The 27489-nt window shown below is 44.6% G+C and overlaps 1 protein-coding gene across 1 annotated transcript; it reads left to right on the top strand.

The window, feature by feature from the left end:
* The first annotated feature begins 2302 nt into the window (after window positions 1–2302).
* PRDM14 (PR/SET domain 14) lies at window positions 2303–23017 on the top strand. The gene is made up of 7 exons (XM_055432658.2): window positions 2303–3002; window positions 3780–3833; window positions 3935–4092; window positions 5044–5314; window positions 10071–10273; window positions 14856–14957; window positions 22790–23017. Exons 1-7 carry the CDS (start codon window positions 2303–2305, stop codon window positions 23015–23017), a joined length of 1716 nt encoding a protein of 571 aa, XP_055288633.2.
* Window positions 23018–27489: the final 4472 nt, after the last annotated feature.

The following is a 27489-nucleotide window of genomic DNA, read 5'->3' on the forward strand; positions in this document are numbered from 1 at the left end:
GAGGTTAGACGCCGCTTTCGGCCAGGCGCGGCTTTTGGGAACTGGAAGCCGAGAGGCATGGGCGCGACCCCGGGACTGAGCCCCAGCCTTACGGGCGCAGGTGCAGGTAGATGTGAGCGTAGAGGGGCCTGTCTGGGGACCCCGGCCACACTTGCCCACGGTTATTGCTGCTCCTAGGAGAAGACTCTTTAGAGTCCCTTGGATTGCAGGGAAATCAAACCAGTCAATCCTAAAGGAAATCAACCCTAACAGTCACTGGAAGGACTGATGCTGAAGCTCCAATACCTGATGTGAAGAGCCGACTTGTTGGAAAAGGCCCTGATGCTGGGAAAGACTGAGGGCAGGAGGAGGAGGCAATAGGGGAGGAGATTGCTGGATGGTATAACCTACTCAATGGACGAGTTTGAGCAAACTCCAGGAGATAGTGATGGACAGGGAAGCCTGGCGTTCTGCAGTCTGGAAAAGGCCCTGATGCTGGGAAAGACTGAGGGCAGGAGGAGAAGGAGGCAATAGAGGAGGAGATTGTTGGATGGTATAACCTACTCAATGGACTTGAGTTTGAGCAAACTCCAGGAGAGAGTGATGGACAGGGAAGCCTGGCGTTCTTCAGTCCGTGGGGCCGCAGAGTCGGACAGGACTGAGCGGCTGAACAATAACGGTCAGCCCGGAGCTGCACCAGCGCCCACCCCAGAAAGCGGGCGGCGAGAGCTCTCCGCCGGGGTCCCGGGGAGGTTTGGAGAAGTGAAGAGTTAAGTGCGCGACCCCCTGGGAGCGGGGCGCGCCCAGAGGCGGCCAATGGCCGCGGTGGGCGGGGAGGAGCCGCGCCCCGGGGACCCGCGTGGGCAGCGTCCCTTCCCCACCTTAGCGCTCTCCGGGTCCCGCTGCCCCGCCCGCCAGCCCTCCGCCCTCTTAAACCCGGCTCAGCCCTGCGGGCGCGCCCGAAGCCTACGTATCCTGAACCCGCGCCGCCCCTCGGTGGACCCGGGGCGCCAGCTCGCCGGGCTGCGCGCTCTCCAAGGTGGGTGCGGAGCCCCGCGTGCAGCTGTGACCCCGGGCTGTCGCCCGCCGGGGTGGTCGGGAAGCGCAGGCAGTAGTCTCTGGCGCATTTCGTTCTGAGGGGTCGTTTTGCCCTCTCGGAGTTTTTTGGTTTTTTTTTTTTAACTCGCTTAAGCTGCTTTCAACCCCAAGTCGCAGGTCCTCGGGGTGAGCCGAGCGCCTTTGGGGAGTCTCAGAAGGGGACGCGTAGATGCCTTCGTCGTGGCTGACCTCTTCTCCTGACCCCGTGTTCTTTAATTTCTGAGTCACGACCCCGCTTGGTTTCCTTATTGGGCTCATTGATATTGCCCTCGAGACCCGCCTGCCCTGAGGAGGCTCCAGCCTCCAGGTTTGGAACTTATGTCCATTAAATCGCTGCCCTTTTCGAGTGGGGGCGGCAGCGGCGCTGGGGTGGGAGCCAGTTCTCTCCCACCTGACCTGGGGCTCGTCGCCGCCTGCTCCCGAGAGGCCACCCCGGGATCCCTAAGTCCCCAGGCGTGGTGGCGAGTTTCCCAAGGGACCTGGGGAATGTGGCGGGACTCGGCGCACGTGGGGAGCCCGCGCTGGCTCCGGAGTTGAGAGGGGTGCCGAAAGTGGCACTCACTTCCTCCACCTCCTCCTCTTCGCAGCCGGGACCGCCGGGGTCCTCGGGGTCAGACTCGCAGCCGAGCGGCCTTCCGGGACTTGCCGCCGGGCTAGGGAAGCGCGACTCCTACGCGATCCGACCGGGCTTTCGGCCCTGCCCTTTCTGCTAGAGACCCGGGAGAGCCCGGAGCTGCCGCCTGCCCCCAGGCGCGGTCTAGCACTCGGCCCCCGCCCCGGTGAGAGGGGAGGTCCTGTGGCTCCGACCCACCCTGGAAAAGAGGGTGTGGAGGACAGAGAAGAGGGCGGAGGAGGGAACTTGAAGCGGATTTTGCAGCAGCCGGGTTTGGGGCGGGCGTCGAGCGAGGGTGTTGGAAGCGAGCGCTGCCAGGTCAAGGTGTTTGCAGAGGGAGCGCGAAGACGACACTTAGCCGGAACTCGGTGTCGGACAGAACCCCGGCAGGTTTTCGTTTTTATTTTGTTTGGGAGGGGGGCGGTGTTTTTAATCGCTGTTTTTGTTTCGTGTGCCGGGTAGGTCTTGAGGAGTCGAAGTGGGAACTTTATCCAGTTTCCTTGGACTCGGGCGGGGGAGGCCGGGCGCGCAGGAGCCGGCTTGCCGCGCCCCGCGCCCCTCACCCGGCCGCGCTTGCTTTTCCGCAGACCCGCCGAGCGCCGTGGCCCGGGGATGGCCGTGCGGCTGCCGGCGGAGGCCGGACCCCAGGACAAGGGATGCTACCCGCCCGACTGGCTCCAGGGCAGCCCCCAACACCTGGCCGCCTACTACACGCCTTTCCCGCCCTACGGCCACTACGGGAACGCCCTGACCGCGGCGGAGGAGGGCTTCCAGCCTTTCCGGCCGCTGGAGGCTCTGGCAGCGTCCCCGGCTCTGCCCCCCTTCGGCTTCCGGACCGCGCCTCCCTTGCTGAGCCCCGGCCTGGCCCTGCCGAGGGAGCCGCTGTGCGACCTGCCCTGGTACAGCAAGCTGCCGACCTGGTACCCAGTTCCCCACCTCCCCAGGGAGGTGCCGCACTTCCAGAACGGCAGTCGCGAGTTTACCGGCGCCGCCAGCGAGGACTTGGTACACGCCGCCGGCCGGAGCGACGGTAGCCAGTTTTGGGGACCTGAGATTTTCGTTCCGCCGCCCCCCGTGGATGCTTCGTTGTTACCTGAGAGGCCGAAGCCCTTGCAGCTGTTATCCGCGTCCCCCAGCGAGCCCTCTGAGGATGGCCCGAAACTCGTGACCCGAGAGGGGAAGGCTTCTCGCCGCTACCACTTCACCCAGGAAGACCTACACTTGGTTCTGTACGGAGTCATCCCCAGCCCGCAGCACTCAGCCCGCCTGCACCACGCGATCTCGGGCCTCCTGATCCCCACCGACAGCTCCGGTAAAGGCGGGCCCCATGATGCGGGAGCAGGGGGCAACTGGAAAAGAGGTGGGAGCAGGAGGCGGAAGGGGCGCTTCCAGGTGGATCTGAGGCAGTGCGAGTGCTGAAGGGGAAGGTGTGTGCTTCCATCAGAAGACAGCTGGGGAGGCCAGGCTCAGCTCCGAAACCCTACTTGCGTGACTCTTAAGATTGTTTTGCTTCCGCGGTGCCAATGCAGGAGGCGCGGGTTCCATCCCTTAATGGGGAAGAACCCCTGGAGAAGGCAATGACAAACCACTCCAGTATTCTTGCTTGGAGAATCCCATGGACGGAGGAGCCTGGCGGGCTACAGTCCATAGGGTCGTAGACTCAGACACGACTTAACGATTAAACAAAAAGGTTGTCTTAAGAGAAATGGCTCATGCTATGTGTGGGCTGATCAGGTGGGCTCAGGTTCTACCAGGATGCCCAAGGTGTCTCAGTGAGAGCCAGCTGCCATTCACTCTGGGAGTCTCCCTGCAGCCATCTCACCTTAGTCAAAATCAGCATTACCTCTGATTCTCAAATTCCTTGAATTTGCTAACGGGGGTTAATTACCACCTAACCAACTAGGGTCCTTTTGAGTCTAAAATGAGACACTGCATATGTAAAAGGAGCCGGAAGCCTTGAAGGGTCAAATGGTAAGGTCTAGAGAATGGGGAGGAAGACGCCTTAATGATTCAGTTCAGTCGCTCAGTCGTGTCCGATTTATGATACCTTTTATCTAAAAAATAAGAATTTAATCCTGTCTTTTTCTAGGGGCTGATTCTCTTCCTCAGACTCTGGATAATGACTCCCTTCAGCTACCAGAAGGTAAGCAGGGCTCCTGGCTTGGATTTTTTGTCTTTTTTAACGGCAGCAAACATAGTTGGTTTCTTCACTGACTTTCTTTCCCACCCTGGGTCTCCTGCTAGGTCTCTGCCTCCGGCAGACAAAGTTTGGTGAAGTCGCACATTTTGGGGTGTTCTGCAGTAGTCTTGTGGCCAAAGGAGTCAGGTTTGGGCCCTTTCAGGGTAAAGTGGTCAACACCAGCGAAGTCAAGACACACGGAGACAATTCCCTGATGTGGGAGGTAAATTTGTTTCTGATGGGTTGTCGGAAAGTGGGGAGGAGGGTCGCTGGAGATAAAGCCTGGCCTCTGCCCCTCTGGGAGAGGGGACCCTCTCCTCAGTAATCTGCTGTCTTGTGCTGTCTGTTTTGCAACATAACGAGAAAAGAAGGCAACTGCAGAGCCGCTAGGGAGAGCACCTCCACATGGAGTCTGTGTATCTTTTCAGTGCCTTAAGGCATTTTCATCTAAAGATTAGCCCCGGAATACAAAGAGCCAATACCCTGGGTTATATTTATAGACAAAAGAGATACTTTAAATATTACTGCGAGATGCTAAGAATATGCCCAAAAGGACAGAACAGATTTAAAATTTTTGATATCATTTGTTTAGTGGGGATTTTTAAAAACAGCTACTCTTAACTCTGTAGGAGGCATGATGGTAGGATTGCAGTTTGTCAGACTGTACAGATTATCCTCCCTTGCCCTGAATTTTGAGGAATGTACTTTAGGAAAATAATCTGAAATCCAGACTTCCCAGGATCTGTTTGTAATACTAAAGCATCGAAGACTGCAGAATTACCCACTGGAGAGAAAGAATTAAATTATATCTCCATCAATACACACGAAAACTCCTTTGAGATAAAATACCAAACGAATTGGTTGTCTTGAACTGATAGAATTAAATGTAACCTTCTGTTCCCTTTGCTTCTGTTTATGAAATTAATATATGTTCACCCTAGAAACTTGGGAATCAAGAGGTGATAAAGGTAAAAACCTTTTAAAAATGTCACACCACCTAGGCATATATCTTTCAGCTAATCCATTTAGGCTTAATAATATTGATAATATATATATTCAAATAGATCAAGTGTGAGATTTGAATTATACATTTTTAATAAGTAGATTTATTTTCTATGTCAAACCAAAAGAAAGATAAAAGGCGCATTTCTAAAGTTTGTTTGATTCCATTTAGATCTTTGAAGATGGTCAGTTAAGCCACTTTATTGACGGGAAAGGAGGTGCAGGGAACTGGATGTCCTATGTCAACTGTGCCCGATTCCCGTCGGAGCAGAACCTGGTGGCAGTACAATGTCAAGGGCAGATCTTCTACGAGAGCTGCAAGGAGATCTATCAGAACCAGGAGCTCCTCGTGTGGTACGGAGATTGCTATGAGAAGTTTCTGGACATTCCCGTGAGCCTGCAGGTCCTCAAGCAGGGGAAGCAAGCGTCTGGGTCCTCTGAAGGTGAGTGCGCACCTTTGCCTCACCCAGTGAGGTCCTCTTAGTCGAAGGACTGGGCTCTTTGCCCAGACCAGCACCTTCCTGCAGCTTCTCCACTTGCTTGTGGAACTTCTGCCTTCCAGGTCTAATGTAGAACCCCGAACTCAAGGGCATCTCTAGCCACATGAGTCTTGTCCAGCTGGAGGACGATGTCCTCTTTCCAAAGCTGATGACGCTACTGCTGTTCACCAGAATACCTTTTCTTCTACCCTTTGACCCGCTCCCAGAGAATAAAATAAAAGTGAAATAAATGGATGCAACCTCTGCCTTAGATGAGCCAGCTTCTGATTCATCTCCACAGGCTCACACAGCTCAGGAAGTCACTGTTTTTTCATTAAAACTTTTTTAAATTAAGCTTTTTATTTTGTATTGGAGTATGACCAATTAATTAGATCTTCCCTGGTTGCTCAGTGGTAAAGAATCTGCCTGCAATGCAGGAAACACGGTTCAATCCCTGAGTCGGGAAGATCCCCAGGAGAAGGAAATGGCAACTCACTCCAGCATTCTTGCCTGAAAAATCCCTTTCACAGTCCATGGGTTGAAAAGAGCTGGACACAACTCAGTGACTAAACAGCAACAGCATGGCCGATTAACAATGTTGTGATAGTTTCAGGTGGACAGCAAGGGGTCTCAGCCTTACACAGAGCACTGCTTTTCAAATGGTGACTTGCAATATGTTAATAGGATAGGAAATCAATTTGGTGGTAGAGATCAGCATTAAAGAAGAAAAAAGAATAAGAATAAAATAGAAAAGATTGATATGAATCTCACTTAAGCATTGTTTGGTGAGGCTTTTGTTTCACATGGATGTGTGTGAACTGGGTCTCAAATAGAAAATGTTTTTCTTACTGGATCCCCGTCCACTTAGAGGGGAGCTAGACTCTTGCTCTCCAGTTTTAGTGTTGTGTTAACATGTGGGGCCCTTTCAGAAGGTACAGATTCTCATTCCAGGCTGGGAGATTTTGCATTTCTATCAAGCTACTAGGGGATGCTGCTGCAGCTGTTCCCTGGACCAGATTTCAGTAGCAGGGAGCTGGAGGACCATCAACCCACTCGCTGAGGATTTGCATATTAAAAAAGCTCTCTGGGCGGTTGATTTTTATAACCACAAAAGCCTGGGAACCAGTCATCTCATAGGTGGGACCAGACAAATGGAAATTAATATGTGTTACCAGGTAGAAGACCATCCTGTTCTGTTAGGACAGATGTCATAAAGATCAGGTAAAAGCGAATGTGAATTGCATTCATCACACTGCAGTGATGGTCTGCATGCATGTCTCCCTGCTAGACTGAGACCCTTCAGGGCAGGAGGCAACTGTAAACTTAATAGCTCCTGCTCTGAATTCCCACATGTATTGAAGGAAGGTGGAAGACTAGACTAGATTGGGGAAGACTGCTTAGGGATGTGGTGAAATAAGGGATGAGTTTTGGGCTTCCCAAGCGGCACAGTGGTAAAGAATCTGCCTGCCAATGCAGGAGACTCAAGTTCCATCCCCAGGTCAGGAACATTCCCTGGAGTAGGAAATGGCAACCCACTCTAGTATTCCTGCCTGGGAAATTCCAGGGAGAGAGGAGCCTGGAGGGCTACAGTCCATGGGATAGCAGAGAGACACGATTAAGTATGCATGCATGCTCACCACAATTTAGGCCGGGAGGGGCAAAATAATCCAGGCTTGGGGAATAGTGAAGCCAAGGGCAAGATTATGTTCACCAGGGATTAAGAGGTGAACAATGAACAGTATCTTTCTAGAGGCCAAATAATGAGGGGCTGTTGAACTGTCTTCTCAGTACCCCAGCTTATGGATGGTGTGGGGATGAGGGTGAGCGGTGAGATGGCAGAATTCTCTGGGATCTGGACTTCACAGTTGCCCCATACTTGGCACCAAACCAAGCCTTTTTAGTCACTTCCTAAAAGGTACCAAGCACTGTTGAAATAGAAGTGCAAAATGGATTTGAGAAAGATACATGCTTGACAACTCACAAAATAGAACCATTATCCTTTTGAAAAGTTATTCAGCACTATGTATCAGAGCTATTAAAGTGTTCATAACCTTTGATGTGTCAGTAATACTCTCCTGGAAATGTATCTTTAGGAAATACTCCAATAGGAAAAGCTTTGTCCACAGGTATTTTTAATACAGCATCATTCCTATTTGTGAAAAGTCACAAACAAATGCCCAATAGTAGAATAATTATTAAGTAAATCATAAGCAACAGGGATAAGGGCTTTTGATGGTCAGTGGGGTGGGGAGAAACTCCAGCGGGTGTAGTACCCCAACCTGTACTACCCTTCTTTCTGTTTTTAAATATTTGGCTTTACTGGATCATAGTTGTGACATGCAGGTTCTTTAGCAGAACTTGGGATCTAGGGACCGAACCCAGGTCCCTGGCATTGGAAGCATAGAATCCTAGCCACTGGACCACTAGGGAAGTCCCTGTATTACACTTTTGAACCAAATTATATCTGATGCTTATTACATATGATCATATGTATTTATGATAATTTGTGACAGAGAACTTGTAAACAACTCGGTTGGGAAGACTAATGGATAAATTCATGGTTTTCTGTTAATAAGAATGGTTGAGAATAGAATTAAAAGGAAAGAAAAGTCAACATTCTTCTGTCCTCTCAAAAGAAAGCTTTTGTTTTTGTGTTTTATCCAAGCCTTTTCTTGAGACTTGGTAGGAGCCTTCCCCTTTAAGGTCTTGAGTGGGAGGGAAGGGCCTGGGCCCTATGTGGGCGGGTTATCTTGAGTTTGCAAACCCGCAGAGTGTGTGTTTTTCGGCGGGGGGTGGGTGGGTGGGGGGAGGTGTAGATAGTTCTTAATGACTACCAAACTATCTATAAAGAGTTGTCTAGGTGGGGCAGGAAGCATCATTTTCAGTTTTAGGAAACCATTTGGCTAAAAAATTTGAGATGGGAGGGAGGAGGAAGGAAAGGAAACAGGACCAAATTAAGTTAAGATACAATTTCCAAGAACCTGAGCCGAAAACGTAGGCGGCTAAAGCCTAATTAGTAAGGGTGCTGTGTCATTTCTGCCTAAGTGGTTGTTCTTATGCAAATTGACTATTGAGCCCGTATTCTGAATTTTGGTGTGCCTTCGGGCTTTAATTTGTAAAGACCCGCTGACCCTGTCTTCTAGACTACCTCCTTCCCACCCCGGAAGTTGGAAGGCCAGGTATTTCTAACCAATGAAAATTCTAGCTCCGAGCAAAACCCTCCCAGTGGGGAGGTTCTGAGAGTATTAGCACCTCAATGAAAGCGATAGACAAGACAGAGCGATGGAACGTCCTGGAGCTGGTGGCTGCCTTCCTGCTTATTTACTTAATAAAATGATTTCTTTCCTTAGCCACCTGTTAAATGTGCCTAGGATGCAGTTATTGACTAACAAAGCCCCCAGTGGATAGCTTTCCTGCTGTCCCCAAGCTAACTAAAAAATTTCCACTTACACACTCTTGCATATACTCAGTCTTGGCTGCTCTCTGCCACCCTGGGGCAGAGGCAATGAGGTTTCATTGATGCATTCATAGTCAAAACCACTTGATCTTCTGGAATCCAGAGTGTCCTCAGCAGGAAAGCTTTTGTAGGTGGCCCGGTCCTCCCCCTTCCCACGCCAACACATAGACACCCCTGAGCCCAGCGTCTCCTTTGCTGGCCTTGGCTGCGCCTTCTCTAACCGCTCCCCCGCCTCTCTCTGCCTCTCTCTGCTGGTGGAGACGGATTTGCCTTTCTCAGGCTTGTTGGTCACTCAGTAAGTGTCACTTGTTGGTTTGAGCTCAGTGTTAGGGTTAAATCAGTCATCATAATAATCCCATGTGTTAGTTATGGAATCTTCTCCAAAAGCGCAAAGAAATGAACTGTTAGCTAAAAGGGTACCTAAGTCTTTGTAAGTGGGGTCCAAGGGAGTAGCACTTAATGAAGCCTGGGAAGCAGCTCTGGGTTCCCATCAAGACCCAAAAAGGGTGAACTGCTTGAACTCGTAGCTCAATCTGATCTGAAAAGCACAAATGCAATAGGTGTTTGGTACATGAATCTTGTAACACAGGCCAGTTAGGAAGTAACTGTAGGATTGACCTGCTCATAAATAGGGCTGGAGGAAGGGCGTCTTCAATAAATATATTTCAGGAACAAAAAGGAAAAGGAACCTATAGATTGAAGAGACATAGTAACCGTGGACAACATGTAGACTTTGAATCCTACGTTGAACCAACTGAAAACTAAACATAAGTGAGTGTGTATGTATTATAAACAAATACATGTGTGTTTCTGTCTATTAAGGAATAAGGGTTTGGACAATTAGGTATGACAGTGGCTTTATGGTTATGCTTTTCAAAAAGTTGTTATCAGGGGCTTGCCTGGCAGTCCAGTGGTTAGGGCTGGACTTCCATTGCAGGGGACGGGAGTTCGATCCCTGGTTGGGGAACTAAGATCCCACATGCCGCCCTGCCCCCCAAGAAAGTCATTATCCATTAAAGATTATGGGCTGAGGTGTTTATGAAACAAATGAGAAATCGGTATTAAAAATAATCTTGGGGGAAGTGATGTGAGTCAGTCACTGTCAAAGCCTGGTGTCAGGGCCCAAGAGGGTTTATTCTATTATTTTGACTTTGGTATTTATTTAACATTTTTTTAAATAAAAGGTTGTAAAAGACCGTCCTGAAGAAAGTAAGAATGAGGGAAGGTAGCTGACCAAGCCACTTTTCCCCCTGTGTTTGACAGAGTCTGCAGAAGGGTACAGGTGTGAAAGATGTGGCAAAGTATTTACCTACAGATACTACAGAGACAAGCATCTAAAGTACACGCCTTGTGTGGACAAGGGTGACAGGAAATTTCCCTGTTCTTTATGCAAACGATCCTTTGAGAAGAGAGACCGGCTCCGGATCCACATCCTTCACGTTCATGAGAAGCATCGGCCTCACAAGGTAAGAGTTAGGGCAGCGACCCATCTCTCTTCAGCATTCTTCTTCCCCAAACCCCTGGGTGTACCCTGAGGGCCTCCTGGGTGCAAGTTACTGGGCTGGGAGGATGGGACAGGGTCTCTGAAGGAAGTGACAGTGCTGTGAAAGGGCAGACATGGACCAAATGTGATGGTCCATGGACCAAGATATAATGCCTGAGTGTTGAAGCTGGTGGATGCGTGGTAGTCAGGGGCAGAAGACGGGTGTCTTTCTACATGTGGGCCATGAAAGGCCTCATAGACAGGTGGCCGTGAGCAGAACCTAGGACTGTGGAAGTGTCTGGTTTATTTGGAGATGGGGTTAATTGGGGGTTGGGAGAAGGTTGAGACATTCCAGTTGAGAAAGACCTTGGCCTGTGGTTTTAGGTAACTACACCTTGTTCCATAATGTGTTCAGGCATTTTTTTTTTAAATGTTTTATTGACGCATAGTTGATTTACAGTGTTGTATTAATTTCTGCCATACAGCAAAGTAACTCAGTTACACGCATATATACATTTGTTTTCATATTATTTTCCATTATGGTTTATCACAGGATATTAAATATAGTTCCCCTTGCCACACAGTAGGACTGTGTTGTCCATCCATCCTATATATACTCGGTTGCATCTGCTATTCCCAAACTCCCAATCCTTCCCTCCCCCACCCTCTTCTCCGTTGGCAACCATAAGGACCTCTGTGTCTGTGAGCCTGTTTCTGTTTCGTAGATAACTTCATTTGTGTCATATTTTAGATTCCACATAGTAGTGATATCATATGGTATTTGTCTTCCACTTTCTGACTTTCTTTGCTTAGTATGATAATCTCTTGGTCCAGTGTGCAGGCATATTGATAGTGACAGGCATGGTCCAAAGGATGGATGGCTTTTGTGCCACGCCAGGGACTTTGTAAGGAAGAAAGAAACACTAGTGCATTAGGAAGTCATTGTCTAGCATTCTGGATATGTGGTGGCTCTGCCAGACTTGGTGCAAGAAAATGGTGACTACCACTGGTCTTAATTAGGATAAAGAGGGATGAAGCCTGGGTACAGACCGACAGATTCAGATTAGACTTCAGTGCTGTCAGGACTCCTGCCAGCCCCGCTTTTCTTCATTTGAAGAAATAAAACTGCCCTTGTCTCTCCACTTCTGTTCACAGCGAAGCTCCTGGAAATATCACAATCACTGTGTTATATACAGCTGTAAAATCTGAGTATTTTTACAATTATCTCAAACTATTTTTGTAAATCTAAGAATATTTTAAATTATTGAGACAGCGAAATCATTTCTCACCTTTTGTTGTTCGGTTGCTCAGTCGTGTCCAACTCTTTGCAACCCCATAGACTGCAGCACACCAGGCTTCCCTGTCCTCCACTATCTCCCGGAGTTTGCTCAAACTCATGTCCATTGAGTCAATGATAGCATCCAACCATCTCATCCTCTGTCGCCCTCTTCTCCTCCTGCCCTCAATCTTTCCCAGCATCAGCATCAGGGTCTTTTCCAATGAGTCTGCTCTTTGCATCAGGTGGTCAAAGTATTGGAGCTTCAGCTTTAGCATCAGTCCATCCAGTGAATATTCAGGGTTGATTTCCATTAGGATTGACTGGTTTGATCTCCTTGCAGTCCAAGGGACTCTCAAGAGTCTTCTCCAGCACCACGATTCAAAAGCATCAGTTCTTTAGTGCTCAGCCTTCTTTATTCTCAGCTACAGATTGGCAGAGTAAAAAGTTATACTGCCCAGTATTCTACATAAATCAATAGCGAATTGTAAATCAATAGGGAATTGGTTATATAAATTTTGGCTTATTAAGCACAAACAAGTTGCAAAATATGTATGGAATGATGTCACTTAGAATATCATGTACACTGTATATAATGTTTACATATAAATGGAAATGCAATTGGAAAGAAACCATTAAACTGCAGTTTCTCTGGGAGTGTGATAGAAAAAAAGCCAAGCATGATTTTTATGTCTTCACTTGGTAAACTTAAAATTTTATTTTTTATCTGCAGTTTTTATTATTTAGCATGAGAAAATAATATACACTGGAGATAAAAAGAAAACAAAAACCACTAGATATGCTATGGCCCAAAGTTATTTTACATATAATTTTTTCTACATGTGTATGTATTTTTAATACACTTGGGGTCATACTGACATTATGGAGTTAACAAATCCACTGTTTTGTGCATCTCCCCCCAGTATGGCTGCAGTGAACAATATTATATATAAATCACTCTATTTTTCATTTCTAGTTATTTCTTTGGGGTAAAGTCCTAGAAGTAGAAAGATTGAGTCAAAGGTACAATTTTAAGGCACTTGAATTAAGGTACCACAAACCTTTCCAGACAGCCCAACCAGCAGGGCTTACAGTCAGTAACCCCAAGTCTCCCACAATAATAATATCCTTCTTATGTTCACATTTTTATAGATGGAAAATGGTATCTTGCTTGGCTTTGCATCTTTGTTATTTATGAGGTTTACATTTTTAAATATATTTTCTGAGACCTCCCCTGGTGGTTCAGTGATTAAGATAAAGAGTAGTTTAAAAAATAAGATATATTTTCTTGGCTAGTTTGTATTTGTCTTGTGGTTTGTCAGTTTATGTCTGAAATTTTAACAGAATGTATTAAATGTTTCTTTCTTCTTTCCTCCCCTCCCTTTTTTTTTTCACCCTGCCTGCTTAGTAGTCAGTAAAAGACAAAGTATTCTTTCCATCTGAAGGCACAGATCCTAAACTCAGAGGAATTCTCTTGCACTTACCGGGTTTCTTTTCCAGCCTGCAGAATCTTAGGTCCCCAGATAGGGACTGAACCCCTGCCCCTGCTATGGAAGCTTGGAGTCCAAACCACTCTACCACCAGGGAAGGACCTCTCTTGTACTTTCCTTGGCTACTATCTATCTTCCCTTTTTGTTCTCTTCTTTTAGCCAAATGTTCGGTTGAATCTACTTCTTTGTACTTATTAACCTTTAATTTTTTTCATCAGCATTCTCTGAGAGTTCTCAACCTTCATTTTTATGTCATGTTTCAGTCTTTAGCAATCAGCTGAGCCTATTGAATACAGCATTTCTATTCTGTACATTTTCATTGTTTATTTTTAATTTCCAAGAACAGGTTCATGTTCTAATTGCTTCCCTTTCATTTAAAATTGATCTGTTATTTTTGCAATGTTAACTTCAACATCTGACTATTTTTGCTTTAGTAATGACGGCATGGGCTTCCCTTGTGGTTCAGCTGGTAAAGAATCCTCCTGCAATGTGGAAGATCTGGGTTCCATCCCTGGGTTGGAAAGATCTCTTGGAGAAGGGAAAGGCTACCCACTCCAGTATTATAGTCTTGGAGAATTCCTTGGACTGTGTAGTTCATGGGGTCACAGATTTGGACATGACTGAGCGACCTTCACTTTCAATATCAATACATGCTCCTTATTAAAACTTCAAGTAGTAAAGAAAAATTAGAGAAGATTTTTAAAATCCACCCCCAAATTCCACCATCTAAAAATACCTCGGTTCATTTGCAGAGACGTGGATAGACCTAGAGACCGTCAAATAGAGTGAAGTCGGAAAGAGAAAAACAGACATAATATCACTTATATGTGGAATCTAGAAAAATGGTTCAGATAAACCTATTTTTGCAAAGCAGACATGGATACCAAAGAGGGAAGGGGGGTGGACTGGGAGATTGGGATTAACATTATACATTACTATGTATAAAATAGATATTCATGAAAACCTGCTGTGTAGCACAGGGAACTCAGTGCTCTGGGATGACCTAAATGGGAAAGAAATCCAAAAAAGAGGGTGTGTATACACACACACACACACACGTGTGACTAATTCATATTGCTGTATAGCAGAAACTAACACGACAGTGTAAAGCAACTCGACTCCAATAAAAATTGTTAAATAAGTTAAATAAATAAAAATAATAAAAATACCCAGGCTTCCATGTGTGCTCATAAGAACACCTGTGGAAGAGAGTCCAGAAATACAGTAGTTTCTTTTACCTGGTTCAGAATTCCTGAGAAGATTGGACAGGAGTCATCAGAGTCAAGAACACAGAGAAATGACACATGCCTGTCATTCCTATAGCAGGTGGTGAATTCATTGCTGAGGTTTTGCAATTTCCTCCCAGCCTTGTGAGAAAGGCAGGGCAAGTATTTTACCTGTGAGGAAAATTGAGCAAAGACTCCAAGTTTAACTGATGTGTTCTAGTCACACAGCTACCTGATGACAGAGCAGGACAGGCCTCTGTTACACACCAGGGTTATATATCTAGGCAGCTAATGTCCACCAAAGACTTTCAAGGCATTGCTTGGAGCCACAGCGTTGAGTAGGCTGTGGACCAGAGTATGGTGTCAGATTCTTCCCCAGAGTCCTGTGATGCCCTCATCTGTCTCAGCTAGACCCTCAGCATGCATTTGTTCGAGCCTCTGCCTACAGATGTGCACAGAATAAATACAGTAGTCCTCCTCCACCATCGCTAGCGCCTGAGATAAACATAATGGCGAAGTTAACTTATTAGGGGGACAGTGTGGTTTCAACTCTGTTTTTCTTTTCTGTCTTAGTGTTCTACATGCGGGAAATGTTTCTCTCAATCTTCCAGTCTAAACAAACACATGAGAGTCCACTCTGGAGACAGACCCTACCACTGTGTGTATTGTACTAAGGTAAATGGAACCTCCTTTTTTTTTTTGCCCCACCGCACACAACATGTGGGATCTTAGTTCCCAGACCAGGGATCAATCTCATGTCCCTGAAGTGGAAGGGCAGAGTCTTAACCACTAAACTGCTGGGGAAGTTTCAGTGGAACCTTCTTTAAAGGAATCTGCCTTGAGCCCTGTTTGGGTGTCCATGGATAAGAACTTATAGAATAAACCCTGGCTTATAATGAGTCCCTGGTGAATTAATTCATCGTTAGCCCATCCCCAATATCTACCCCAGATTATACTCATGTTTATTTACAATGATCAGATACAATCTGCTGCTGCTGCTAAGTCGATTCAGTCGTGTTCGACTCTGTGCGACCCCATAGATGGCAGCCCACCAGGCTCCCCCATCCGTGGGATTCTCCAGGCCAGAACACTGGAGTGGGTTGCCATTTCCTTCTCCAATGCATGAAAGTGAAAGTGAAGTCACTCAGTCGTGTCCAACTCTTAGCGACCCCATGGACTGCAGCCCACCGGGCTCCTCCATCCATGGGATTTTCCAGGCAAGAGTACTGGAGTGGGTTGCCACTGCCTTCTCCAGATACAACCTACTATTGCCAAATTGGCAGTTAAGGCATTTGTTATGAAATGGACCCTAAATTTATAGGATTCCAATGATACCAGACATGAAGTACAGACTGCCTTTTCTAAGTACAGACTGCCTTTTCTAAGTACAGACTCTTAAACTTTGCTGATTTTGGTTTCCAGAGCACTTTTGCTGAAGTAGCATCTAATCTTGTTAAACAGAATACTAATTTATAAAAATGAAGAGACAAATATATCATGGTTAGGGGTTGCTGGGTTAGGAACAAAAGTTGCTGGGTTAGCTTTAAAAATACTATACCAAAACATCTCCTGTCCTATTTCGATGAGGTGCATCTGGGCTGTCCAATGTGTAGTTACCCATTAGCCATATGTGGCTATTTAATTTACTAAAAATGAAATAAAATTGAAAATTTAGTAACCCGGTGGCACTAGCCACATTTCAAGTGCTCAACAGTCCCACCATTGATGGCTGGCGACCACCACATGGGCACGGACATAACATTTCCATTATTTTAGAAAATCTTATTGGATACACTGGAATCTGCTATTTCTATCATCAAACCATTTATTTTTTAAAAATAATGTAGCCATGAAAGAAATATAGTTTCTATTAGGGTGACTTTTAAACTTCCAAAAGAGGAATAAAATAGGAATAAAACTACCTGGCTTAGGGAAACGGATACCACCAAAGAAACTGTGTCAATAGAATGGAAATAATCAGTGTAGCAAATTGGAGCTAAGACATAACTAGACAGTGTGCAGCTAGCCCAGACCTAAGGAGGGTGGCTCTGGATTTGTCTGGATGAGGAATCTATCCTGAGATTTCAAAGATCTCCTGCCAGATTTCCAGAGCAGGCTCAAAATATCCCACTGCCCCTCCTATTCCTGGCGTTCTAATTCTGATCCTCACCTTGAATTTCTGGCTAATCTGGGAATGAGAGATGCCCAAAGGGGTGACTCAGTGCACTTGGGTCATAAATGAGCTGTTTGATGTTCCGATTTTTTTTTTTTTTTTTTTAGCAAGTTGTTTTTGGCTCTGCTGGGTCTTCGTGGCTGCACAGGCTTTTCTGTAATTGTAGCAAGCAGGACCTACTCTCTAGCTGTGGTGCATAGGCTTCTCCTTGCAGTGGCTTCTCTTGTTGCAGAGCACAGGCTCTAGGGCTCACAAGCTTCAGTAGTTGCAGCCCATGGGCTCAATAATTGCAAATACCAGGCTCTAGAGAACAGGTTCCGGAGAAGGCAATGGCAAGCCACTCCAGTACTATTGCCTGGAAAATCCCATGGATGGAGGAGCCTGGTAGGCTGCAGTCCATGGGGTCGCTAAGGGTCGGACACGACTGAGCGACTTCATTTTCACTTTTCACTTTCACACATTGGAGAAGGAAATGGCAACCCACTCCAGTGTTCTTGCCTGGAGAATCCCAGGGACAGGGGAGCCTGGTGGGCATCCGTCTATGGGGTCACACAGAGTCGGACACGACTGAAGTGACTTAGCAGCAGCAGCAGAGAACAGGTTCAATAGTTGGAGCACACAGGCTTAGTTACTTCTAGGCATGTGGGATCTTCCCAGACCAGCAATCAAACCTCCTTCTCCTGCATTTAGCAGACAGGACTCTTTATTATTGAGCCATAGGGAAGCCCTGAGGTTCTGACTTCTACTTAGACTCCTGTCACCTAAGCTGATGGAGACTGTCCTTATCTGGGTGTCCTAGGCACCTACACCTTGTCCTCCTTACTGAGCAGTGGTCCAACCCCACAGGACCCAGTCCTGAAACTCCAAGTCCACTGGTTTAAGCTGGTGTTTTATATCACTGTCAGCAGACTCCCAAATTGGGGTCATTACATCTCTAATAAATACTTGAAAGTGACAAAGGTCAGAGCAGAGTATTGAAATGAATTAGGGGAAAGGTTATAAGTAAGGGAAAGAAACGAAATGGCCATGTAAAAACAGCAAAGCCCTTGTGAACCTAAAATAGTAGAACTACTCTGGAAAACTGTTTGGCAGTTTAAGAATTAAACTTGTAACAACCATTCAACCCAGCAATTGCTCTCCTGGGCATTTATCCCAGAGCAGTGAAAGTTTATGTGTTCATGCTAAAACCTATACACAAATATTAATAGCAGCTTTATTCATAGAAATCTCAAAATGGAAATAACTCAGATACTGTTCCATGGGTAGGTGATTAAACAGACTGGAACATCCACACCATGGAATTCTTCTCAGCAATCAAAATGGGTGAGCTGGGACTTCTCTGGTGGTCCAGTGGTAAAGAATCCACCTGCCAGTGTAGGAGACACAGGAATGATCCGTGATCCAGGAAGATCCCATATGTTTCAGAATAACTAAGGCTGTGTGCCCAAAATATTGAACCTTTGCTATAAGACTGCAGTGGCAAGCCTGAGCACCGCAACTAGAGAGTAGCCCCCGCTCTCCACAACTACAGAAAAGGGCCTCGCAGCAACAAAGACCCAGCACAACCAAAAATAAATAAATATTTTTTTAAAATAAAGGATGAGCTGTTGTACATGAAAGAATTTGTGTGAATATGCAAAAAAAAATTTCTGCGGAGAACCGCCGATCCCAAAAAGTTACATACTGTATGTTTCCATGTATATAACATTCTCAAAACAATAAAATTACAGAAATGGAGACCAGATTAGTGGTTGCAGTGGGTTAAAAGTAGGCGTGGGAGGGAACTATTTGTGCCTGTCACAGGGCAACGTGAGGGTCCTTGTGATGGAAATGTTCTGTTGTTCAGTTCAGTCCAGTCCCTCAGTCATATCTGACCCTTTGCAACCTCATGGACTGCAGCATGCCATGCTTCCCTGTCCATCACCAACTCCTGGAGCTTACTCAAACTCATGTCCATGGAGTTGGTGATACCATCCAACCATCTCATCCTCAGTTGTCCCACCTTCAATCTTTCCCAGCATCAGGGTCTTTGCTAATGAGTCACTGCTTCGCATCAGGTGGCCAAAGTATTGGAGTTTCAGCTTCAGCATCAGTCCTTCCAATGAATATTCAGGAATGATTTCCTTTAGGATGGAATGGCTGGATCTCCTTGCAGTCCAGGGGACTCTCGAGAGTCTTCTCCAACACCACAGTCCAAAAGCATCAATTCTTCGGTGCTCAGCTTTCTTTATAGTATAGTCCAACTCTCAAACTGTTGCTTCTTGACCTGCATACAGATTTCTCAGGAGGCAGGTTAGGTGGTCTGGTATTCCCATCTCTTGAAGAATTTTCCAGTTTGTTGTGATCTATACAGTCAAAGACTTTGGCATAATCAGTAAAGCAGATGTTTTTTTTGAAATTTCTCTTGCTTTTTCGATGGTCCAGTGGATGTTGGCAATTTGATCTCTGGTTCCTCTGCCTTTCCTAAATCCAGGTTGAACATCTGGAAGTTCTGGGTTCACGTACTGTTAAAGCCTGGCTTGGAGAATTGTGAGCATTATTTTGTTAGCATGTGAGATGAGTGCAATTGTGCGGTAGTTTGAGCATTCTTTGGCACTGCCTTTCTTTTGGATTGTAATGAAAACTGACCTTTTCCAGTCCTGTGATCACTGCTGAGTTTTCCAAATTTGCTGGTATATTGAGTGCAGCACTTTCACAGCATCATCTTTTAGGATTTGAAATAACTCAACTGGAATTCTATCAGCTCCATTAGCTTTGTTTGTAGTGATGCTTTCTAAGGCCCACTTGACTTCGCATACCAAGATGTCTAGCTCTAGGTGAGTGGTCACATCACTGTGGTTATATGGTTCATGAAGAGCTTTTTTGTTTAGTTCTTCTGTGTATTCCTGCCAGTTCTTCTTAATATCTTCTGCTTCTGCTAGATCCATACCATTTCTGTCCTTTATTGTACCCATCTTCACATGAAATGTTCCCTTGGTGTCTCTAATTTGTTGACTCTTTCAATGTCAACATCCTGGTTGTGATATTATCCTATAGTTGTAAGATGCAGCCATTGGGGAAACTGGATACAGAGTACCCAGAATCTCTGTTGTTTCTTCTAACTGCATATAAATCACTATTACTCTAAAAGTTTAACTTTATTTATTTTTTTTTAATTCATTTTATTGGAGGCAAATTATCTTACATTAATATATTGGTTGGTTTTGCCATACACTGACATGAATCCGCCCCGGGTGTACATGTGTTCCCTTTCTTGAACCCCCCTCCCACCTCCCTCTTCCCCATATCCTCCTTCCAGGTCATCCCCGTGCACCAGCCCCAATCATCCTGTATCATGCATCAAGCCTGGACTGGTCACTTATGATAAAATACATGCTACAATGTCGTTCTCCCCAGTCATCCCACCTTCACCCTCTCCCACAGAGTCCCAAAGACTGTTCTATATGCCTATGTCTCTTTTGCAGTCTCGTATACAGGGTTCAGGTTACCATCTTTCTAAATTCCATATATATGCGTTAGTATACTGTATTGATGTTTTTCTTTCTGGCTTACTTCACTCTGTATAATTGGCTCCAATTTCATCCACCTCATTAGAACTGACTCATGCATTCTTTTAAATGGCTGAGTAATACTCCGTTGTGTATATGTACCAAAGCTTCTTATCCATTCATCTGCAGATGGACATCTAGGTTGCTTCCATGTCCTGGCTATTATAAACAGTGCTGCAATGAACATTGGAGTACATGTGTCTCTTTCAATTCTGGTTTCCTCAGTGTGTATGCCCAGGAGTGCGATTGCTGAATCATATGGCAGTTCTATTTCCAGTTTTTTGAGGAATCTCCACACTGTTCTCCATAGCGGCTGTACTAGTTTGCATTCCCACCAACAGTGTAAGAGGGTTCCCTTTTCTCCACACCTTCTCCAGCATTTATTGCATGTAGACTTTTGGATAGCAGCCATTCTGACTGGTGTGAAATGGTATCTCATTGTGGTTTTGATTTGCATTTCTCTGATTATGAGGGATGGTGAGCATTTTTTCATGTGTTTGTTAGCCATCTTTATGTCTTCTTTGGAGAAATGTCTGTTTAGTTCTTTGGCCCAGTTTTTGATTGGGTCACTTATTTTTCTGGAATTGAGCTGCAGGAGCTGCTTATATATTTTGGAAATTAATCCTTTATCAGTTGCTTCATTTGCTATTATTTTCTCCCATTCTGAAGGCTGTCTTTTCACCTTGCTTAGAGTTTCCTTTGCTGTGCAGAAGCTTTTGATTTTAATTAGGTCCCATTTGTTTATTTTTGCTTTTATTTCCAATATTCTGGGAGGTGGGTCTTGGAGGATCCTGCTGTGATTTATGTCAGGGAGTGTTTTGCCTACGTTCTCCTCTAGGAATTATAGTTTCTGGTCTTACATTTAGCTCTCTAATCCATTTTGAGTTTATTTTGGTGTATGGTGTTAGGAAGTGTTCTAGTTTCATTCTTTTACAAGTGACTGACCAGTTTTCCCAGCACCACTTGTTAAAGAGACTGTCTTTTCTCCATTTTATATTCTTGCCTCCTTTGTCGAAGATAAGGTGTCCATAGGTGCGTGGATTTATCTCTGGGCTTTCTATTTTGTTCTATTGATCTATATTTCTGTCTTTATGCCAGTACCATACTGTCTTGATGACTGTGGCTTTGTAGTAGAGCCTGAAGTCTGGCAGGTTAATTCCTCCAGTTCCATTCTTCTTCTTTAAGATTGCTTTGGCTATTTGAGGTTTTTTGTATTTCCATACAAATTGTGAGATTATTTGTTCTAGTTCTGTGAAAAATATCGTTGGTAGCTTGATAGGGATTGCATTGAATGTATAAATTACTTTGGGTAGTATACTCATTTTCACAATATTTATTCTTCCAATCCACGAACACGGTATATTTCTCCATCTATTAGTGTCCTCTTTGATTACTTTCACTAGTGTTTTATAGTTTTCTATGTACAAGTCTTTTGTTTCCTTAGGTAGATATATTCCTAAGTATTTAATTCTTTTCTTTGCAACAGTGAATGGAATAGTTTCCTTAATTTCTCTTTCTATTTTCTCATTATTAGTGTATAGGAATGCAAGGGATTTCTGTGTGTTGATTTTATATCCTGCAACGTTACTGTAATCATTGATTAGCTCTAGTAGTTTTCTGGTAGAGTCTCTAGGGTTTTCTGTGTAGAGGATCATGTCATCAGCGAACAGTGAAAGTTTTACTTCTTCTTTTCCAATTTGTATTCCTTTTATGTTTTTCTCTGCTCTGATTGCTGTAGCCAAAACTTTCAGCACTATGTTGAATAGTAGTGGTGAGAGTGGGCACCCTTGTCTTGTTCCTGACATTAGGGGAAATGCTTTCAGTTTTTCACCATTGAGGATAATGTTTGCTGTGGGTTTGTCGTATATAGCTTTTATTATGTTGAGATATGTCCCTTCTATTCCCACTTTCTTGAGAGTTTTTATCATAAATGGATGTTGTATTTTGTCAAAGCTTTCTCTGCATCTATTGAGATAATCATATGATTTTTATTTTTCAGTTTGAGGACTCTTTCAATGTCAACATCCTGGTTGTGATATTATCCTATAGTTGTAAGATGCAGCCATTGGGGAAACTGGGTACAGAGTATCCAGAATCTCTGTTGTTTCTTCTAACTGCATATAAATCACTATTACTCTAAAAGTTTAACTTTAAAAAAAAAGAAGAAGAAGAAGGAATAACAATCAGGTACCCATGTATGCAAAGACAGTGGCCAATGTTAGCAATTCCTTCCATAATGCAGATCATCCTAGAGTGTGATCTCAGTACATCTGCTGCCTTCTTACCCAAAAGACCATACTCATCAGGTCAACCTGCATTTTTGACTAGACACCCAGGCGATTTAGCCATTGAAGGGCCACTGTTGTAACCAGTGGCATGTCCATCATGTCCTTTTTTATTAAGGCTACTCCTGGTGACCAAGAGTGTCCTATAGCATTAAAGCCCAGGATTTGTTGACTGGAGAACCGAAGGGTGATGTCAGGATCAGTGGGGGCTTCTGAGGTGGCTCAGGGGTAAAGGATCTGCCTGCCAGTCTAGGAAATGTGGATTCAATCCCTGGGTCATGAAGATCCCCTGGAAGAGGAAATGGCAACCTATTCTAGTATTCTTGCCTGGAGAATCCCAGGGACAGAGGAGCCTGGTGGGCTACAGTCCATGGGGTCACAAAAGAGTCAGACACAACTTTGCAGCTAAACAACACCAAGGATCAGTTACAATGAAATTGACTCCTTTGTTTCATTGGTGGATGGCATTTAATTTTTTCATCTGCTTTCTGTCCTCTGCAGAAATTCACTGCCTCTAGTATACTCCGCACACATATCAGGCAGCACTCCGGGGAGAAGCCCTTCAAATGCAAGTACTGTGGTAAATCTTTTGCATCACACGCTGCTCATGACAGCCATGTCCGGCGCTCGCACAGGGAGGATGACAGCTCTCCCTGTAATACCTGTGGAAAAACCTTCTCAGATCAAGAAGCCTTCCACTTCCACATGAGGTCTCACGAAGACTGCTAGCCCTCAGAGAGTCTGAGGACAAGGCCTCTAGATGTGTCTTGATGTTTCTGGTGTTCATGGGTATATTTCACAAACCAGTGGTAGTTATATTGAGATAAGAAACAGAATAATGGAACTGACCAAGCAGTAGAATTTACCAGATTTATTAAGTCTGTAGTTTTAACAGCTTTTGTAGGAATGATTTTTCATGGTTTCTAACAAGAGTGGAGTTTGGGTGAATTTACCTAGAAGGAGTGAAAGGCTGATGGTTAACAGTGCTTAAAGGTCTGGAAACACAACATCAGCCCTGAAAGGGCCTATTTCATTTCAGGGACTAGGAAGCAGAGTCTTTGATTTCTCAATTGAAGGAAAAAAAAAAGATTTTTCTCTATTTGTCTCGGCTCCTGATTATAATATGTCTGTAGCCATCCCCTGTTATATTTCTTAACAGAATAAATTCTTTAAAAATACGTTCAAGCCAGAGCTTCATTAGTATCGTAACTAAGTATTCAGACACAAACTAAGGTCCCATTTTATTTGAACTCTTTTTTTTTTTTTTGGTTGCACTGAGTCTTCATTGAAGTTTTTGGACTTAGTTACCCTGTGGCATGTGGGATCTTAGTTCTACCACCAAGTATGGAACTCACGTCCCCTGCATTGGAATATGGATTCTTAACCATTGAACCAGCAGGAAAGTCCCCTGAATTCATTTTTTAAACCCTTAATTTCTACCTCTCCCTTGTCAACTGACAAATGTCTGTTAATAGTTTGTTTAGCACCAAACAGAATTACTTGGAGGACAGAGTTCAGTTCAGTTCAGTCGCTCAGTCATGTCCGACTCTGCAACCCCATGAATCACAGCACGCCAGGCCTCCCTGTCCATCACCAACTCCCGGAGTTCACTCAAACTCATGTCCATTGAGTCGGTGATGCCATCCAGCCATCTCATTCTCTGTCGTCCCCGTCTCCTCCCACCCCCAATCCTTCCTAGCATCAGACTCTTTTCCAGTGAGTCAACTCGACGCATGAGGTGGCCAAAGTATTGCAGTTTCAGCTTTAGCATCAGTCCTTCCAATGAACACCCAGGATTGATCTCCTTTAGAATGGACTGGTTGGATCTCCTTGCAGTCCAAGGGACTCTCAAGAGTGTTCTCCAGCACCACAGTTCAAAAGCATCAATTCTTCAGCGCTCAGCTTTCTTCACAGTCCAACTCTCACATCCATACATGACCACGGGAAAAATCATAGCCTTGACTAGACGGACCTTGGTTGGCAAAGTAATGTCTCTGCTTTTTAATATGCTATCTAGGTTGGTCATAACTTTTCTTCCAAGGAGTAAGTGTCTTTTAATTTCCTGGCTGCAATCAGCATCTGCAGTGATTTTGGATCCCCCAAAAATAAAGTCTGACACTGTTTCCATTGTTTCCCCATCTATTTCCCATGAAGTGATGGGACCAAATGCCATGATCTTCGTTTTCTGAACGTTAAGCTTCAAACCAAACTTTTTACTTTCCTCTTTCACTTTCATCAAGAGGCTTTTGAGTTCCTCTTCACTTTCTGCCATAAGGTTGGTGTCATCTGCAGACACAGAAGGTACTTATTCACCATCTGTGACCTTAATAATTGGGGAAGAAAAGTTACTGTTGTTGCTGTTCAGTCGCTAAGTCACATCCCACTCTGCAACCCCATGGACTGCAGCATGCCAGGCTTCCCTGTCCTTCACTATCTCCCGTGGTCTGCTCAAACTCCTGTTCATTGAGTTGGAGATGCCATCCAACCATCTCATCCTCTGTCACCCCCTTCTCCCACCCTCAATCTTTCCCAGCATCACAGTCTTTTCCAATGAGTCTGCTGTTTGCATCAGGTGGCCAAAGTGTTGGAGCTTCAGCATCAGTCCTTCCTGTGAATATTTAGGGTTGATTTCCTTAGGATTGACTGGTTTGATCTCCTTGCTATCCAAGGGACTTTCAAGAGAAATGTTATTACCATGTGAAGAATGTCTAAAAATTGCAATAGGCTAATAAATAAATGTATGTATATTGCCCTAGGTTTAAACGTGATTTCATTCCTGATGAAGAGATAACCATAGATCCTTTGCAGACATTGTCACAAAACTAATGCAAGCTTGTGGAGAATAATCTTTTCTTGCTTGCTTTTTAAATAATTATTTGTTTACTTGGCTGTGTCAGGTCTCAGTTGTGTGCAGGCTGAGTTGCTCTGTGGCATGTGGGCTCTTAATTCCTTGACCAGGGAATCAAATCTGTGTCTCCTGCACTGCAAGACGGATTCTTAACCACTGGACCACCAGGGAAGTCCTGAGAATAATCTTTTATTTATTGACTCACGTGGGTCAAAATGGTGAACATCTGTAGATCATGAAGCCTATGACATGGCAGCACTGAGTTTACCACCTGACAGATAAGGAAATCAAGGCTGAAGGAAGAAGAAGGTGGTGCAGCAATTGCCTCTTAAGGGTCAAAACAAGGTTGGCCTGACTCCAAAACCCAGGCTCTTAATGAACCAGTGATGCTCAGCTTATGAACCCTCTTAAGGAAATAGTGTTTTTCTATTGACTACGAAGAATTGATGCTTTTGAACTGTGGTGTTGGAGAAGACTCTTTAGAGTCCCTTGTACCGCAAGGAGATCCAACCAGTCCATTCTAAGGGAGATCGATCCTGGGTGTTCATTGGAAGGACTGATGCTAAAGCTGAAGCTGCAATACTTTGGCCACCTCATGCGACGAGTTGACTCACTGGAAAAGACTCTGATGCTGGGAAAGGTTGGGGCGGGAGGAGAAGGGGACGGCAGAGAATGAGATGGCTGGATGGCATCACCGACTCTGTGGACATGAGTTTGAGTGAACTCCGGGAGTTGGTGATGGATAGGGAGGCCTGGTGTGCTGTGATTCATTGGGTCGTGGAGAGTCGGACACGACTGAGCGACTGAACTGAACTGAAAGCCCATTCTTCCCCCTTTTGGGGCCAGCAACAGCAAACTTTTAAATACTCACGTGGAAAATGGGGGACCAGAATAAAACTGTATTGTAGGCAAGCAGGCTACTAAGCCACTAGGTCATGGCTCTATCGACCATGGGTTTTTCTCCACCCTTTGTTCATGGTCCACATCTCTTCCAAACGTTAAGATTTCAATACAGAGCAGATGTCTCCTCAGAGGGGGCTCCCAGCTGCAGCAGAGTCCTTTGAAAAGAGATGTAGTGCAGGTGGAAAAAGCAGTGACAGATTTTTCTCTGGGGAATGCTTGGCTGCGGTGAGTAGGTCTGAGTAATTTATCCTAATGGGAGTGTGCCCTGTTGTTTCAGGACTGTTTTAGTTCATGTTAATTAAGTCAGAACAATGATCATTTGAAAAGATCAGGAGGCTAAGGCCTATAATTAGGCAGCCTTTCTTTGCCTGCTAGTTGAAAATATATTTCTCAGTCCGTATGGATTTGAACATTATTTTAAAACCAAGTAGTAAAGCAAGACATCAGGAACTGGTGTGATGCCAGTGTTTTCACTAGTTGAATAATTCAAATTAACTACTCTGTTCTTTGAACTGGAAGAGTAGCAGAGAAAAGTTAAAAACAAAAACTCTTTTCTAGCACTAATTCCAAAATGCATGCATGTCAAGTAATGCCTACACTAACTGGAATGCTTTGGACCTTTTTTAATTAATCCAAGCTTTCTTCTACAAAGTTTTGGTCATATTGATCACATTACCTATATCACTTTTTGGTTTGGAAAATACAGTCAATTCATAACATCTTCCTATTAGTAATTACCTTAAGCTCTCTTGTGTTTAAAAGTACACCTCAGATTTCTAAAGATAATTTAGATTAGCTTAGAGCAATAGAATTTTTTTAAAATGGACTAAGAATTAAAGTAGAAGACAAACCACTCCATAGAAAGTATTAAAACTTTTAGCTAACATAATTGTTGGCCAAACAGTGTTGGAACACAAAGCATAGACTATATTTTGGAGTTGGCTAAACTTACATTTGTGCACCATGTCCCCACTGTATAATCCTGGGCAGGCCACTTAATCTTTAAGGTTTAACAGGCTTATCCATAAAATAAGGTAATAATTATGTTGTAGGGTGTTGTGAGAATTAAGTAAAATGAAACAACTTGCCTTCTGTATAATACTTATTAAAGCTATTTCTTTTTTCTTAACCTGTCAATGAAGGCAAAAGGGAGCCAGAACTATGGATATTCTATTATGTAATCTATCTTCACAGTCCCTGCAGCATAGCAATGGGTAAAACTGAGTAGCTCGGTGACTTGGTAAAATCACAAAGTGGTTCATTAATAGGAATGATTAGAATGCAGATGGCAGGCAAAATGGTGCTCTTCCTGAGAATAATGGAAACCCATAGAACACAGTTGTCATTTTACTGTTGGAAACATGGAACCCTTTCTACAGCTATGAACCTGATTGATGGAATTCAGAGACCTTCTTAGGAGATAATCTCTTTGCTTACATTCCTTTTCCTA

The sequence above is a fragment of the Moschus berezovskii genome, chromosome 16 (genome assembly GCF_049115385.1).
Source record: "Moschus berezovskii isolate FMDL1 chromosome 16, NW_MosBer_1.0, whole genome shotgun sequence".
Lineage (NCBI taxonomy): Eukaryota > Metazoa > Chordata > Mammalia > Artiodactyla > Moschidae > Moschus > Moschus berezovskii.

What these genes read in the sequence shown, in the direction of transcription:
- PRDM14 (XM_055432658.2), top strand. Translation starts at nt 2,303, where the DNA reads ATGGCCGTGCGGCTGCCGGCGGAGGCCGGACCCCAGGACAAGGGATGC. An exon ending in CTCCCTTCAGCTACCAGAAG is followed by an intron (nt 3,834 to 3,934) that starts GTAAGCAGGGCT and finishes GTCTCCTGCTAG; the next exon opens with GTCTCTGCCTCCGGCAGACA. An exon ending in AGCGTCTGGGTCCTCTGAAG is followed by an intron (nt 5,315 to 10,070) that starts GTGAGTGCGCAC and finishes TGTGTTTGACAG; the next exon opens with AGTCTGCAGAAGGGTACAGG.